The sequence below is a fragment of the Cheilinus undulatus genome, linkage group 8 (assembly GCF_018320785.1).
Source record: "Cheilinus undulatus linkage group 8, ASM1832078v1, whole genome shotgun sequence".
Classification (NCBI taxonomy): domain Eukaryota; kingdom Metazoa; phylum Chordata; class Actinopteri; order Labriformes; family Labridae; genus Cheilinus; species Cheilinus undulatus.
In genome coordinates this window covers 25,745,852-25,761,052 of record NC_054872.1, presented here as the reverse complement: position 1 = coordinate 25,761,052, position 15,201 = coordinate 25,745,852, and the positions used below count along the sequence as shown (strand labels likewise).

Below are 15,201 nucleotides of genomic sequence, written 5' to 3'. Positions count from 1 at the left end.
GCTTTGGCTTTTTAGTGGGAGGTAGAGCTGTAAGTCATCTGCATAAAAATGAAAATTTAAGCCATATTTTCCTATAAGAGCACCAAGTGGCAGCATATACTGTACATTGAAAACAGGAGGGGCGCTGCAACAGATCCCTGAGGAGCCCCACAGACAAGGGGAGTCAAAGAGGAGGATAAATCATTAAAACAAGCTTTAAAGGGATACTTCAACATTTTAGCAAATTCATCCATTGCCATAATCCCTATAGTCTTAGTAATAGGTTCGTTACCTTTAGATGTCGGTGCAAGCTGTTTTTAGATCGGCCGCTGCCGAGTTCGGACCTGCTGTGCCAACTCAATGTAAGCAGACAGTATTCAGGCTTTCCCTCATCAAACTCATCAAATACACAATCCAGCAACTCTAAAAATACTCTCGTGGACAAGTTGTGACCTGTACATTCACCACACCAGTTTTCCTGGTATGATTTAAAAAGATTTAAAGCTTGTCGCTGGACCCCAACCCAATCTTTGAGCCTGGCAATCAGCATGTTGTGGTCAACTGTGTTGAACACTGCACTCAGATCTAAAAGTCATTAAGAACTTTTAAAAGAGCAATTTCTTTCTTCTTTCTTCTTTTTTTTGGCAGTCTCCTCTATAGCAGCAAACACAGTCGTCTAAGTGGTGGTTAGAAATCCACAGCTTCACATCGTCCATCCTGCTGGCGAGGGAGCAGGCACCCATGAGAAAGAAGCTTGGTATGACAGGTTTGTGTGGGGCTGCTTTTAGCCTAGCCTGCAGCCCAGCTTGTTTGCCCCGCTTCCACCTTCTCACACAAAGCTGTCTCTCCCTCCTCCCCACTGGCAGAATGTGTCGTGCTGATTCCACATCCTCCTGTCAGTCTGCGAGCGCCCGGTTCTCTGGATAATCTCCATCGGGAAAGATGTAAACTCCGTGGGCCCCCTGTCAGCTCTGGTGTAAATGTAGGGCTTTGTTTTGCTGCTAGAGATGGAGTGCCGGGCCACTGCGTTCATATGCGCCGCCCCATGCTATCTCAATAGGTAGCATTCAGTAGTCTCCTATTGATCAGGCAGTGTTCCGTGGCAGTTACTGGCAGTTGTTAGCTTTTAAGCTAGCCAGGAGTTGTAGTTGAGACTGAGGTCTTCTCTTTCACCTTTTTTGTGTTTTTCTTGATGGAAATTTCCCATTCTTTCTCTCAGAGGTGTCCTTGACTGTCCATCTTTGTTGTTTTCATAGGTTCAACATATGTTGTCAACTTAGCATTCGAGCAGATTATAGAAGATTTGGATTTGATCTTTTTTTCCATTTCCTCTCTGCTTTTCTGCAGTTTTGTCATAGGGCACAGGTTGTTTCATTGGGCCAAGGCTGAGGTTTGGGATTTGGTTTCCTGGTTGTTAGAGGAGCAATGGTGTTCAAGATAGATGAGCAAGTGGAGGTGAAAAAAGACAACATAGTGTCTGGATTCATGATTGCAGAGGGTGTTTTGAGGCAGCTAAAGCATGGGCAGCTGCAAAGTCATTGAAAAATTGTGTTGTGTTTATAACGGTTGGGTTTATGAGGCGGAAGGAAAGGTGAGGTGTACAGAAAGGAGTATAAAGTCTGGGCAGGAGGGCATTAAATAAAATGGGGCAGTGGTCTGATAAAATGGCATCCTTTTGGATACAGGAGTTGGCATTAAGACCTAGTAAAAACAAGGTCCAATGTGTGGCCGTGTTTATAAGTTGGCCCAGACACGTGCTGAACAAGGTTAAAAGATTTAGTGATGCTTAAAAATTCATTAGCAAATTTGTTTGAGGAGTCAACAACATGGATGTTTAAAATCACCAGCTGAAATCACTTTGCTATAATTCCCGACAATGAAAGACAAAATCAGCGAATTCAGATAAGAAATTTGCATCAGGATGAGGGGGGTGATAACAGAATATATATATAAAACTGCCAAAGGGCTGCAGATAAAAAACAGAGGAGTTTCAAAGGATGGTAAACATTTAAAAGCAATTTGGCGACATTTAAAGTGTTTTTTTTAATAACTGCAGCAAGGCCTTCACCACGGCCAGTGGAACAAGGGGAACTAAAATAAGTGTAGCTAGGTGGGGCATAGTTCAAGTAACAGAGCCTGATCGCCTGTCTTTAGCCAGGTTTCAGTGAGAAGGAAAAAGTCATACTGAGCACTGGAAATGAAGTCATTCAATAAAAAGGTCTTATTTGAAAGTGATCTCACATTGAGGAGTGGTATCTGGTATTGTGGAGGTAGTGGGAGGGGAAGATGTGATTGTCTTTAGCAGGCTCAGATTTGCTGTTTTTTGAGCTGGAGGACCATTTTTACACCTTTTTGTAACTAGAAAAGCACTTGTAGAGTGCAGACCTCTGCCATTAGCCTATCTCCCAATAGTGAAGAATCCTTTAAAAAAATTCTTGGATCCAGACAGTGATCCAGATCACTCCAAAAATCGAATCAGTTCTTCTTTATGCCATTTCCTGAAAATTTCATCAAAATCCGTCCAGAACTTTTTGAGTTATGTCGCTAACAAACAACCAAACTAACAAACCCTGCCAATCACAACCTCCTTGGCAGAGGTAATTATTACAGGAATAGGGCAGGGTGAGTTCAGGGATGGACTTGAAGGTTTGGCCACAAGGGGGAGCTAGAGGGCAGAGACAAATGGTCTGTGTGAGCTTGTGGGGATGGCTTTCTGCACACTAGGTAGCAGTCACAATGAATCAGAAACAGAGCAAAAAATATTGTTTGTTAAAACATGAGCGCGTTGGTCACACAGATAGATTCCGTCATTTCTGTAGAAGCAGGGTCTATTCCAAAAGAGATTGAAACTGTCCACGTATGTGAGACCGTGGGACTGGCAGGCGGCTTGGAGCCAGGTGTGCAGACTGAGGAGCTGAGTGAATCAGCTGGAGCCTTGGTTAAAAGAAGGGATGGGACCATAGACAAAAACCCTCTTTACACACTCTTTGAGGAAGGAACTGAGTCTGCTAAGTCCAGTTTTAGAATCTCTGACCTTCGATCAGATGTCATTGTTAATTAGTTGCAAAATGCTCCCCCAGCTGTTTTTCATTAGTACCACTTACTTTTCCAGCTTTGTAGCCCTGTCCCTACTTTTTTGAGATGTGTTGCCATCAAATTCAGTATGAGCAAATATTCTTTCATGAAATGGTAAAATGTCTCAGTTTCAACATCTGATATCCTGTTTGGTTGATTGTGAATAAATATGGTTTTATTAACATATAAAATCATTGTATCTTGTTTACATTTAACACTTCTCACTAAACTTTTTGAATTGGTGCTCTATTTGCCTGGTTAAAACATATGTTTTTTTTTTTTTTTATTCTATTACACTAATGTCTATTATTTTACCAAACACTGTAACTGCTATTACCAAAGATTTTGTCATTATACCAAAATCATTGAGTTCCGTGGCCTAGCTCTTCCTCATCAGATAAGACTCAAATGAGTCACTAGTTAACTTTCATGTGTGTACTTGTTCAGCAAAGCTTTAAAGGCTGCACACCTACAGCTGATGATTTTTGACACCCATACCTAGTCAATCTATTACAGAAGTCCAGTGCATGGTAGGATCTCATGTTGTGAGCCACATTTACATTCCAGCTCTGCACAGTGCACCTATTGTATCTCTGCAATACTACAGTGTTTGAGACATCATGAAGTTGAAAGTACCCAATCCGGGGCTGGACGACAGGATATTGTCCCATCAACAGCTGGACAAGCTGGAGAAGGAAGAGGCTGGAGACAGACCTAAATGGGACAACAAAGCTCAGTACATGCTGACATGTGTGGGGTTCTGTGTGGGGCTGGGGAATGTTTGGCGTTTCCCCTATCTGTGTCAGAGCCATGGAGGAGGCAAGTGGTATTTTCATGTTTTATGCAATGATTCCATGTTATTATTAATAATCATTATTCTTAAGAAACTATGTAACTATTTAAATAAACCAATAACTCACGCAAAGTAATTTATTCATTGTTGTTTGAAATCCTCTGACCTGAACAGGATAAATAGAAAGAGATGACAACCATAAAAACTGCTTGTAAGTGTATGTGGAAGGGATTAACAACAGACTAACCAATAATTATGTGTACAAGTGAAAAGTTTGCTGTGACTTTGTGCTCTGAAACTTACAAGACTCAGTTTTTTAAACTGGGACAAATTCAAATTAAACTATATTAAATGGCAATTCTGGATCAATGTGCATGATGATGAGGTTTAGATGCTAGCAGACATTTCTCTAATGCAGTTTAACAACATTACTGTTCCAGTAAACAACTCCATCCTGATATAATGTATTAAATATGTTATAGATATGATGGTCTGATGTAGGGAAACAGAGTGCAGCTTGAATCATTAGCGGCTGTATCAGCTAAAAAATAGCTTATGGCAGACCCAGATAAGAAATTTTATACTCTTATAAAAGTGCTTAGTTCAAAGGTTTAAATGGGTCATATACTTTATTGCACAATCAAATTAACAACATTCAGCATCTCTGCATATGCTCACATGTATCCCAAATGGTTAACCTTTTATGACTTATGTTAAGCATTTTCTTTAGAGAAGTTAATATTCTGCTTTTAGATGTTGTAAGGAGAAAGCAGGACAAGTCCAGGATGTGTGAAATAATAAAAATGTACGCTTTATAAACTTCATCAGACTATAAAAAGAATTTGATTTTCTCTTAGGTGCATTTATGATACCATTTCTAATCCTGCTGGTCCTTGAAGGAATCCCACTTTTACATCTTGAATTTGCCATTGGTCAGCGTTTAAGAAAGGGGAGTTTGGGCGTGTGGTCTTCAATTCATCCTTATTTGACTGGCATTGGTAAGAAATCATTCTGCACAGAGCTTTAAAACAGCTTATGGAAAACATGCCTTTAAAAAACTCTTTAAACCTGGCAGGTATTGCATCCATGTGTGTTTCTCTGACAATCAGCCTCTACTACAACACCATTATTGCTTGGATTATGTGGTACTTCTTCAACTCATTTCAGGAGCCTCTGCCTTTCAGTCAATGTCCCATGAATGCAAATTTAACAGGTAGTTGTATACCTGCGTATGCAATTTTGTGATTTTAAAAGTAATTTGAAATTAGATTCTCTTAGGCTAAGTGACACCCAGTGTTGTTAATTCTTCCAGGCATTATCTCAGAGTGTGAGAGGAGCTCCCCTGTGGATTATTTCTGGTACAGGGAGACCCTGAACACAACTCCAACAATGGAAGAGGACGGCAGTCTGCAGTGGTGGATACTGATTTGTCATATTTGTGCATGGTCTGTGCTTTATATCTGCATCATTCGTGGTATAGAGACTACGGGGAAGGTACAGCACATTGTAGACTAAAGAAATAGAATTTTTAATTCAGATAAATAAAATTTATGTAAATACTTAATTTTCTCCTTAGGCTGTGTATGTGACTTCAACGCTTCCCTATGTGGTGCTGACAATATTTCTGATCAGAGGATTAACCCTGAAGGGGTCTGTTAATGGAGTCAAATTTCTCTTCACACCAAATGTAAGCTACACTTTCTATGTTAAAAGTTACAAAGGTCGGGTCAGGCTCTGCTCAAAAGATGATCCCTAGGTTAGTCAAGAAGCATGCTTAGACTTTCCAGGCAGGGCATGACTAGAAACCGCAATATGGATGGTGACATTAATGACAATGCATACTGAATACACTAAAACTAGTTTAAAGGCAATCCAGCATGAATCTGAATATGAGGTTGCAACAGTTTTATATTATAAAGGAGGAAGCTGGGGTGGAGGAGGTTAAGCTTTACCAGCAGCAGAAGCAGCAGCAGTGTGGTGCATCAGCATTAATGCAAGCAGGGATTATAGAGAAGTACGTCATATTTAAATACACTGGCGATAATCAGAATCTGCTGGCAGTCAGCAGCTTATGCCTGGGCGTATGACTACTGTGTCTTGAACCGTGTCATGAACTAACGCTAAGCTTCATTTACTGAATATAAAAAACAAAATGCACTAATTGACAAAAAATCACAATAAATCATTTAATATACAGTGTTTAACAAATTTATTAGACCACCTGTCATATTTGTCTCAAAGACCATCCAGAATCATGAAGTGCTTCAATGTGGACTCTTTCATTTTCAGTGAGCTCTCCACGTTTTACCATTTTGAACAGGAATGAGGGATTTCAAACTGAATTCACCCAAATTTGAGCCGGCTCACTGGGCTTCTCTGAGAAGTCAGAAATTAATCAAACATAACATTCAACCACTAAAACTAATTTTTCTGTACAGGAATGTAAATAAATAACTATAATTTGACATATTAATCAAGAAATAATAATGTGTTTTACTATTTTTTCAGTTTTTTGTAAATCAGTAAATGTGAAAATTCATGGATAACAACAATTATTATATTTTAGCATTAAAAATATTGTTTCGGTTAAAGAGCTTCTACATATTGGTGTATTAACCATTGCAGAAACATAAAAAATGATACTGGTAATTACCAATGCTGTTAATTTAGGGCAGCTGTGGCATAAACCTTACTTTGGTTAGGGTTAGGGTGGTCTAATAAATTTGTTAAGCACTGTATAAAAGAGTTAAACCTGTATTATATACTGAAGGAAATAGCACTTTAAGAGCAATCATGGGATCGGTATTGCATAGTCAACTTCATTCCTTCTTACAGCTGACAGAACTGGCAAAGCCAACAACGTGGCTTGATGCAGGTGCTCAAGTTTTCTATTCTTTCTCTCTGGCTTTTGGTGGTCTTATTTCCTTCTCCAGCTATAACTCAGTCCAGTAAGTTTTTTCATTTTGTTTCAATCTGTGACTTTGAAAGAACTCTAAAGATTAGTATGCTGTTAAGCTATTATCTACTTTTTCTTAGTAACAACTGTGAACAGGATGCAGTGATTATCTCCATCATAAATGGCATCACCTCCGTCTTTGCTGCCACTGTCATCTACACAATTATCGGCTTCAGAGCAACAAAGAGATTTGACAACTGTCTCTCTGGGTAAAAATGTCTTTGCATATCAAGCTGTACAATGTACAATAACAATCATTATTTTGCTTTTTCAGCAACACTTATTTTGTGTTTCAGAAACATCATAGCATTGTTAAATGCTTTCGATATTGCAGAGGGTGACATCACTGAAAGCAATTATAACCAGGTTGTTGGACATTACAATGAAACATTCCCTGGGGTTATTCAAGAGCTGAATCTAGAGACCTGTAACTTGGATACATTTCTAAGTGAGGTAAGACATCAGCAGGGCTGTCAATGATAGCATTTATGCAAAAGCAGTTTCCCTTTAGAAAGGAAACTGAAACATTTTGAAATGGTCCTTGCCATGGTTTGCTGTGACTACCTGCTGTGTTTGGGTCTAGGGAGTTGAAGGAACAGGTTTAGCCTTCATTGTTTTCACTGAGGCTATCACCCAGATGCCCATCTCTCCTTTGTGGGCTATCCTTTTCTTCATAATGCTCTTCTGTCTTGGCCTGTCATCTATGTTTGGGAATATTGAGGGAGTACTGGTGCCGCTGCAGGACCTCAAAGTTTTCCCAAAGTCATGGCCAAAAGAGGCTGTCTCTGGTAGGCCCAACATCCAAAATCCAAGTTAAAATAATGATGGATTTTACATGATATTTCATTTATTCTTTACTCTTCTACAGGTGTAACTTGTGTGCTCTGCTGTCTGGTGGGTCTGATATTTGTCCAAGGATCTGGGAACTATTGGCTTTCACTCTTTGACACCTATGGCGGATCTATCCCTCTGCTTGTTGTTGCATTCTGTGAGATGGTCTCTGTGGTTTACATATATGGAATAGACAGGTGATAAAAAATACTTGAACTAATTGACTCTCATATATACATTTATTTAACAAAAAATCTGTTAATGCTATTACAAAATCTTAATTTCTGCTGTTCTTTTGATGCCATGCTGTCATGAGGATATAAATATCTAATATCTCTTAGATCATTCGTTCCCAACCTGGGGTCCAGCCCCCCTATAGGCCTTTGTTTGGAGGTTTATCAGTGAAACAATTCAATTATGATGATATTTAATGGCAATGTTTCACTTTTTCTTCTCTCGCTTGGGTCTTGGGGCGGCTCTGCTTTTTTAGGGACAAGTGGGGGGGCTTCCAGGGAAAAATAGTTGGGAAACACTGTCTTAGATAGTTACTGACAGAAACCTTGCTTAGTCACAGTGGCCATTGGCATGAGGAGGATAACTGATACATCTTTAATATAAAAAGGTAAAGGTATAAAAAACACTAAAATATTCATTAAAAAAAATGAATGTTTTGTAGGCTTGAATTTCATGCAGTCACTCGAAAACAAGCATTTAAGATTCTATGTATTAAAAAATGATGAAAAGAACAAGTGTATATATCATAGCGGTATGTCTGTCTCTGTTCTCCTAGGTTCAACGATGATATTAAGTTCATGATTGGACACAAACCCAACTTTTTCTGGCAGGCATCATGGAGGGTCATCAGTCCACTCATTATGTTTTTCATCTTGGTGTTTTATTTTGTAACAAAGGTTACTGAAGAGATATTTTACAAAGCCTGGGACCCAGAATCGGTAAAAACTAATAAAACTCTCAATACTTAGGAATACTGTTGTTTTGAAAATATACTTGATATGGATTAAATTCCATATTTCATGTACAGCTAAAAACAAAAATATCTCTCTATTTGTCTGAATTTTCAGGAGAAATTCCCTACACTGGAAGAAAAGCCATATCCAGTTTGGGTCTATGTGATCATCTTTATATTGGCTGGGATTCCCAGTCTTGCTGTGCCGTTCATTGCAGTCTGTAAATGTTTAAAGACAAAGAAGAAGAATGAGTCACACTTCTCTGACAACATACAAATGGACAATACGATCACCAAATCCCAAGCCTTGTCACAGAATCCCTGATTTTCTCTCTTTCTTATATCAAGAATATCTAAAACTTGCTTTAATGTTTTGAAACTTGCACATTTCAAACATAGTATAACTTTCTGCACAGGGTCTCAGCCAGTAAGCGTGTGTAAAGCTTTCATATCTTAGCTGGGAATCAGGTATCTTTGAATGGATTCAAAAGATTTATTTGAATCATGCATGCATGATTGTTTTTTAAAACTTATTTTCTGCTTTACTGCTAATCTATTTCCTTTTTGACATTTTTCTTCTCGGATGTATACAGGCTCACCCCACTGTAACATTTATTGTCATTTTGCCTTTTTATGAACTTAAATTCTGGGTAGTTTCAAACGAGTTTGTAGACATTAAAAGTAGATAAACCTTTAGAATTCCTACACACTTTTAAACATCAAAATTAAGTCTTTTAAAGACCTGAACTGAGAAAAATTAACACCACTTTTGACGTGGTAAACGCTCAAAAGTGAAAGGCAAGAGATATTTCTCAGTAGACCAGACCAGGGCCAGTTTTCCTGATTCAATGTCCTGTTTATTAAATGTCAAATGATAACAGGACAAAAGATGTTTTTTGGTTATAATTACCAATGAATATAATCAGTTAAAAAGCAGAACAATGTTTTTTTTTCATGGAAGACCCGTCAAAGATTTTTAAGTGGGCAACCTTCCCAGACGTTAGAGGATTTCAGAACAGTACAGAGAATATTAAATCACAGTGAGGCAGATAAAACCAGGCAGGGGTCCCCCAAGAAAATTTAGACCATCCAACACTGAATTTAGGAGAATATTAATAACACAGTTTGTGGAGGAAGATGATTAAAATCATTTAAAGTTGGCTAGAAAATAAAGATTAGATAAGGACATGTCTCAGTCAAAGTGCCTTCTAAAATGTAATTATATGACCTCTCACTAGAAAAAATACTGACGTTTTAAGGCCTTAAATTTCATATGTGCAATTTAAGACAATTTAAGACTTTTCAAGAATCTGCAGGAACCCTGATCTGGTAAATACAGACTCTTAAAATAACAATGAAAGACTGAGTAGATAGGCCTATCATGGGTTTCTCATTCAGCAAAGGGAAATGTGATTTGATGAAATGAATCTAGCATACTATTATCCAGTTTCATTTTGAGATTAAAAAGAGGGTCGTGCCTTGGATGAAGTAGAAGTACCAAAATTTATCCAGCAGGGGTCACTATTGTCTAAAAAATCTGGTGATTTTGAGGCGTGATTTAATTATCCACTCAAGGAGCTGCATGCTTTTGTGTTAAATTGTTTCTGCATGTCTTTTACTTCTGTGACACAATTAATCTATTTTCATTAATAACTTAACCAAGATTGCAACTAAAAACATTTTGTCTTTTACATATATGCATCACATGATCGCTGCCTTTATTCTTTAATAACCATTTCTACTCCTTTCACCACCAACCACCAAAACTCTACTTTGAGGTTATTGGTAATATTGCACAGTAGCAATAAAACTTAACAAAAAGTAGCAAATATTAAACTAAAGTTGGGGGGCCAGTGGCTTAGCAGTGAGTATGTGCTCCTGTGAGCAGAAATAGAAGCAAGTGGACTGTGCCTCCAATCCCGCATTATATTCTCCATTCCCTCTCTCATTGATTTTTTTCTCTCTGTCCACTGTCCTGTCTCTCAAATAAAGGCATAGAGTCCAAAAATGAATGCAAAATATACAGTGCTTAACAAATTTATTAGACCACCTGTCTCAGAGACCATCCAGAATCATGAAGTGCTTTAATGCGGACTCTTTTATTTTCAGGGAGCTCTCCACGTTTTACCATTTTGAACAGGAATGAGGAATTTCAGACTGAATTCACCTTTTTAAACCCAAATTTGAGCCGGCTCACTGGGCTTCTCTGAGAAGTCAGAAATGAATCAAGCATGACATTCAACTAATGAAACTCATTTTTCTGTTCAGGTGAAAGAGCATCGACATATTGGTGTATTAACTATTGCAGAAACATAAAAAATGATCTTGGTTTTACCAATTTTTACCAATGCTGTTAATTTAGGGCAGCTGTGGCATAAGCCTTACTTGGGGTGGTGGTCTAATAAATTTGTTAAGCACTGTATATGAAACCAAAGTAGTAGATATGAAGTGCTCATAAATATCTATGGTATGAATATGCTGTATTGTGCAAATGAACGTGCAAAGAGACCCTCAGTTTACTGTTTTTGGTACAGTGGAATACTGAAAATAAAAATGGTAGAAATTGGACTCTTACAGCTGTTGCTTAAGCTTTGCTTTACATCTATTGTGGCTTGTGGCTTTTGTACACATGATGGCAATTTCCTTCACTGATGAAACGCTACAAGAGTTTTTATCCGTTATAAACATCCTCTGGCTCAGATACAAGCATAAAAGTGCATATTCTTGGCAGGTTCACACATGAAAAGGGGATACAAATCAGAAATCTCTTGTCTAGATATAGCTGGACACATGCAAACTTGTAATAACTTTTCTGACTAACACTCAATGCTTTCATCACAGTGATAACCACAAAAACCCAGAGTTCTGGTTGGATGCTACTTCAATCTATATTTGTCCATTGGGAACATTACTTTAACCAGTTACAGTCCTCAGAGGTTAAAATGTTTCAAACACATTTACGTCCATGAAAGAGGGACTAATGAAGACAATTTTTAAAATGTAAAATGACACATACCTAATTTTGTTTTCTTTGCAGGAAGAATTGTGTAATTGATAGCTTATTTGTTGGCAATGAGAACAATCATACCTTCCCCTTATCACTGTACTGTACGTTCCAAATACTGTTTATGCCAGTATTTAACTTAAAGTAAAAAATAAAAACAAGAATATAAACTACAACAGCAAAATAGATGTGCACTTTTAATCAATATCACTATTATACAGTATATGTAGCAGTATACTTCCACAATATAACAGCAATTACTGTAGATTTGCAGTTGTTTTTATGTAATTCCAAGCTGTCAGACTTCATGTCACAATTTGACTGACTGTGAATGTATTTGACTTTAGTAAATGAGTAGTTTGTCTAAAATTAAAATGGGGGATTTAAATGTGTAAACATATGTGTTTGTGTGATTTATTTATTCATTACATAAGATTATTTTAACAATATATTTTTTTGAAGTTAATGGTCTGGTTCTTGTTTATTTTAGAAACAGACTGTCTCTGACAAATGCATTAAAAGAAAGCAAAACTCTTAAAAACTTTAATGTAACTTTAGGATAGATTTAATTATTGCAAAACTGTTCCTACAGAGTTTTGTATTGTCAGTCTGAAGATGTTTTTTTCTACATTAATGGTTACTACTTTGATCATTTGGATTAAAACTGTTGACTCAGTTAATACATTTCCAGTGCTTTTAACTGATGTAATGTGTGTGCATACAGCGAGGGAAATAATTATTTGATCCCCTGCTGAATTTGTAAGTTTGCCCACTTACAAAGAAATTAACAGGCTCGAATTTGTTGTTGTTCACTGATTATGGCAATAGACAGAATATCAGGTAAAAATGCATAAAAAACACACAATATAAAAGTTATAAAATGTTGTGCATTTTATTGAGTGAATTAGGTATTCGATCCCAGACAACTCACACAGAATTCTGGCTCCTACAGACTGGCTGGTGCCCATGTGGCACACAGCAGTGCACAATCAACCAATTACTAATACTCCTGGTCTTAAAGGTACAGTGTGTAATATTTAGCCAAGTAGCATTTAGCAAAACAAGCTTGGTTAAAATGAAACATAACATTTACAAGTAGATTGATCTAAATTAGTGTTAACATCTGATAACACATTTTTTAAATGTATGTTTTAAATTAATTCAGAATAAGCCTTTTATTCATACATAGGGAGGGTCCCCTCTAAGGACGCTGCCATCTTGGATTTTTGCATTTTGCCTGTTTCTATGGCACCATAGAAGGAACCAAATAACAGTTAAGCATGTATTGATTTTTAAACTTCACTGGTTCCCACAGTTATCACCAGAGAAATGATCATCACACTCCAGAATTGACTGTTAGATGTTGATAGTCCCAATTTTACACACTGCACCTTTAACTTATCATGTGTATAAAGCACACCTGATCTAGGAATCAGTTTCTTACATTCCAATCTCTATAGCACCATGGGCAGGACCAAAAAGCTGTCAAAAGATGTCAGGGGCAAGATTGTAGACCTGCACAAGGCTAGCTTGGGTTACAAAACCATCAGCAAAAGGCTTGATGAGAAGGTGACAACTATTGGCGCCATTATTCGAAAGTGGAAGACACACAAAATGACCATCAACTGTCCTCGGTCTGGAGCTCCATGCAAGATCTCGCCTGAGCTTGTTAATGATCTGAAGGCAACTGGGACCTCAGTTACCAAGAAAACAGTTGGTTACACACTGCACCGTAATGGACTAAAATCATGCAGTGCCCACAAGGTCCCCCTCCTCAAGTTTGCCAGTGAACATCTAAATGACTTAGAGAAAGCTTGGGAGAAAGTGCTGTGGTCAGATGAAACCAAAGAAGAGCTATTTGGCATCAACTCGACTGGCCGTGTTTGGAGGATGAAAAAATGTGAATATGACTCAAAGAACACCATCCCCACAGTCAAGCATGGAGGTGAGAAAATTATGTTTTGGGGCTGTTTTTCGGCAAAGGGTACAGGGCAACTTCACCGCATTGAAGGGCCAATGAACAGAGCCATGTACTGTAATATCTTGGAAGAAAACCTCCTTTCATCAGCAAGAACACTGAAGATGGGTCTTCCAGCATGACAATGACCCGAAACATACTGCCAGAGCAACAAAGGCATGGCTCAGGAAGAAGCATATTACGGTCATGGAGTGGCCTAGTCAGTCTCCAGACCATAACCCAATAGAAAACCTGTGGAGGGAGCTAAAGCTTTGAGTTTCCAAGCGGCAGCCAAGAAACTTAAAGGATTTACATACTGTCTGTAAGGAGGAATGGGCCAAAATCCCTCCAGAGCTGTGTGCAAACCTGGTGACCAACTACAAGAAGCGTCTCATTGCTGTGCTTGCCAACAAGGGTTTCTCTACCAAGTACTAGCTTATGTTTTGCTTGGGGATCGATTACTTAATTCACTCAATACAATGCACAACATTTTATAACTTTTATCTTGGGTTTTTTTTATGCATTTTTACCTGATATTCTGTCTATTGCCATAATCAGTAAACAACCATAAAAATTACAGCCTGTTAATTTCTTTGTAAGTGGGCAAACTTACAAATTCAGCAGGAGATCAAATAATTATTTCCCCCACTGTATCTAGAGAGAGTCCCTATGCCTTTATGGGACCTGTTCATTGTTCCAACACAGATATGAGTTCTATTTTTTTCTAAATGAATGAAATCAGCATGTTCATAACCAAAGCAAAATGATAGAGACTATTTTCTGAATTTAAACACATTCATATTGTCTCAATTTGCACAAGGAAATATAAACACAACCAGCCAGATCAAATCATTTGAGGACAATATCTCTGATACTAATTCAGAATGCAAGAAATGAAAATGAGGTTTGTGTTATGTGTTTAAAGGAAGACATTTAATTTCCTGTGAGGCTGTTTTAAACCTAAACAGTCAATGATTGACTGATTACTTCCCTGAATGGCTTCATAAAACTATTATTAATTCTAAGAAAATCTATCCAGAATTACTCTGTCCATCTCTTCTAGCAAAGCCAAAAGGAGATGTTGCAATGCTAATGTACTAATTGCATCACTGTTGCTTGTTATTCTTTTAACAAATGCATCATCTTGTATAACACATTCACATGAACAGCTTTTTTTATGTGATGTAATGTATTTTGTGCACTCTATCCTGTTGCCTGCAGGCTTGACGAGTGATGTGGAGTTGCATGGTGTGCCCTCTATGTAACTTTCCAGCCTGTCAACAGTGCATGTGGGAATGTGGATAGTACGACTCTGCTTGTGTGCCTGACGGTTGCGTGCATGAGCTCAGTCACCATGCACATAAGTTGAGTTACACAGTTGTGCTTTTTGTGGTGTGGGTGGACGCCGATATTGTCCTCCCTGTGTCACGTGCTGTGGAATATGCTGGCTGCCTTTGTTGTCCCTCTGCCCGTTCTGCTTTTCTGGCACTTTCATTCAATGGTGCACTTGAACACTGTGATGTTATTAAGCCTTTCAAACTACTACAGCTTGAATTCCAGCTCTCAGGAAAGACTAACATCCTAATGTAGAATACATGGCACAAGATACATCGCTGAGGAGCAACAGCAAGGATTAAGA

The 15,201-nt window shown here is 38.0% G+C and overlaps 1 protein-coding gene across 1 annotated transcript; it reads left to right on the top strand.

Moving 5' to 3' along the window:
- The first annotated feature begins 3,674 nt into the window (after positions 1 to 3,674).
- slc6a19b (solute carrier family 6 member 19b) lies at positions 3,675 to 10,613 on the top strand. The gene is made up of 12 exons (XM_041793729.1): positions 3,675 to 3,873; positions 4,705 to 4,845; positions 4,923 to 5,060; positions 5,160 to 5,341; positions 5,424 to 5,534; positions 6,683 to 6,795; positions 6,884 to 7,012; positions 7,100 to 7,256; positions 7,387 to 7,591; positions 7,672 to 7,831; positions 8,425 to 8,587; positions 8,717 to 10,613. The coding sequence occupies exons 1-12, from the start codon at positions 3,675 to 3,677 to the stop codon at positions 8,924 to 8,926; spliced, it is 1,908 nt and encodes a 635-aa protein (XP_041649663.1). The 3' UTR covers positions 8,927 to 10,613.
- Positions 10,614 to 15,201: the final 4,588 nt, after the last annotated feature.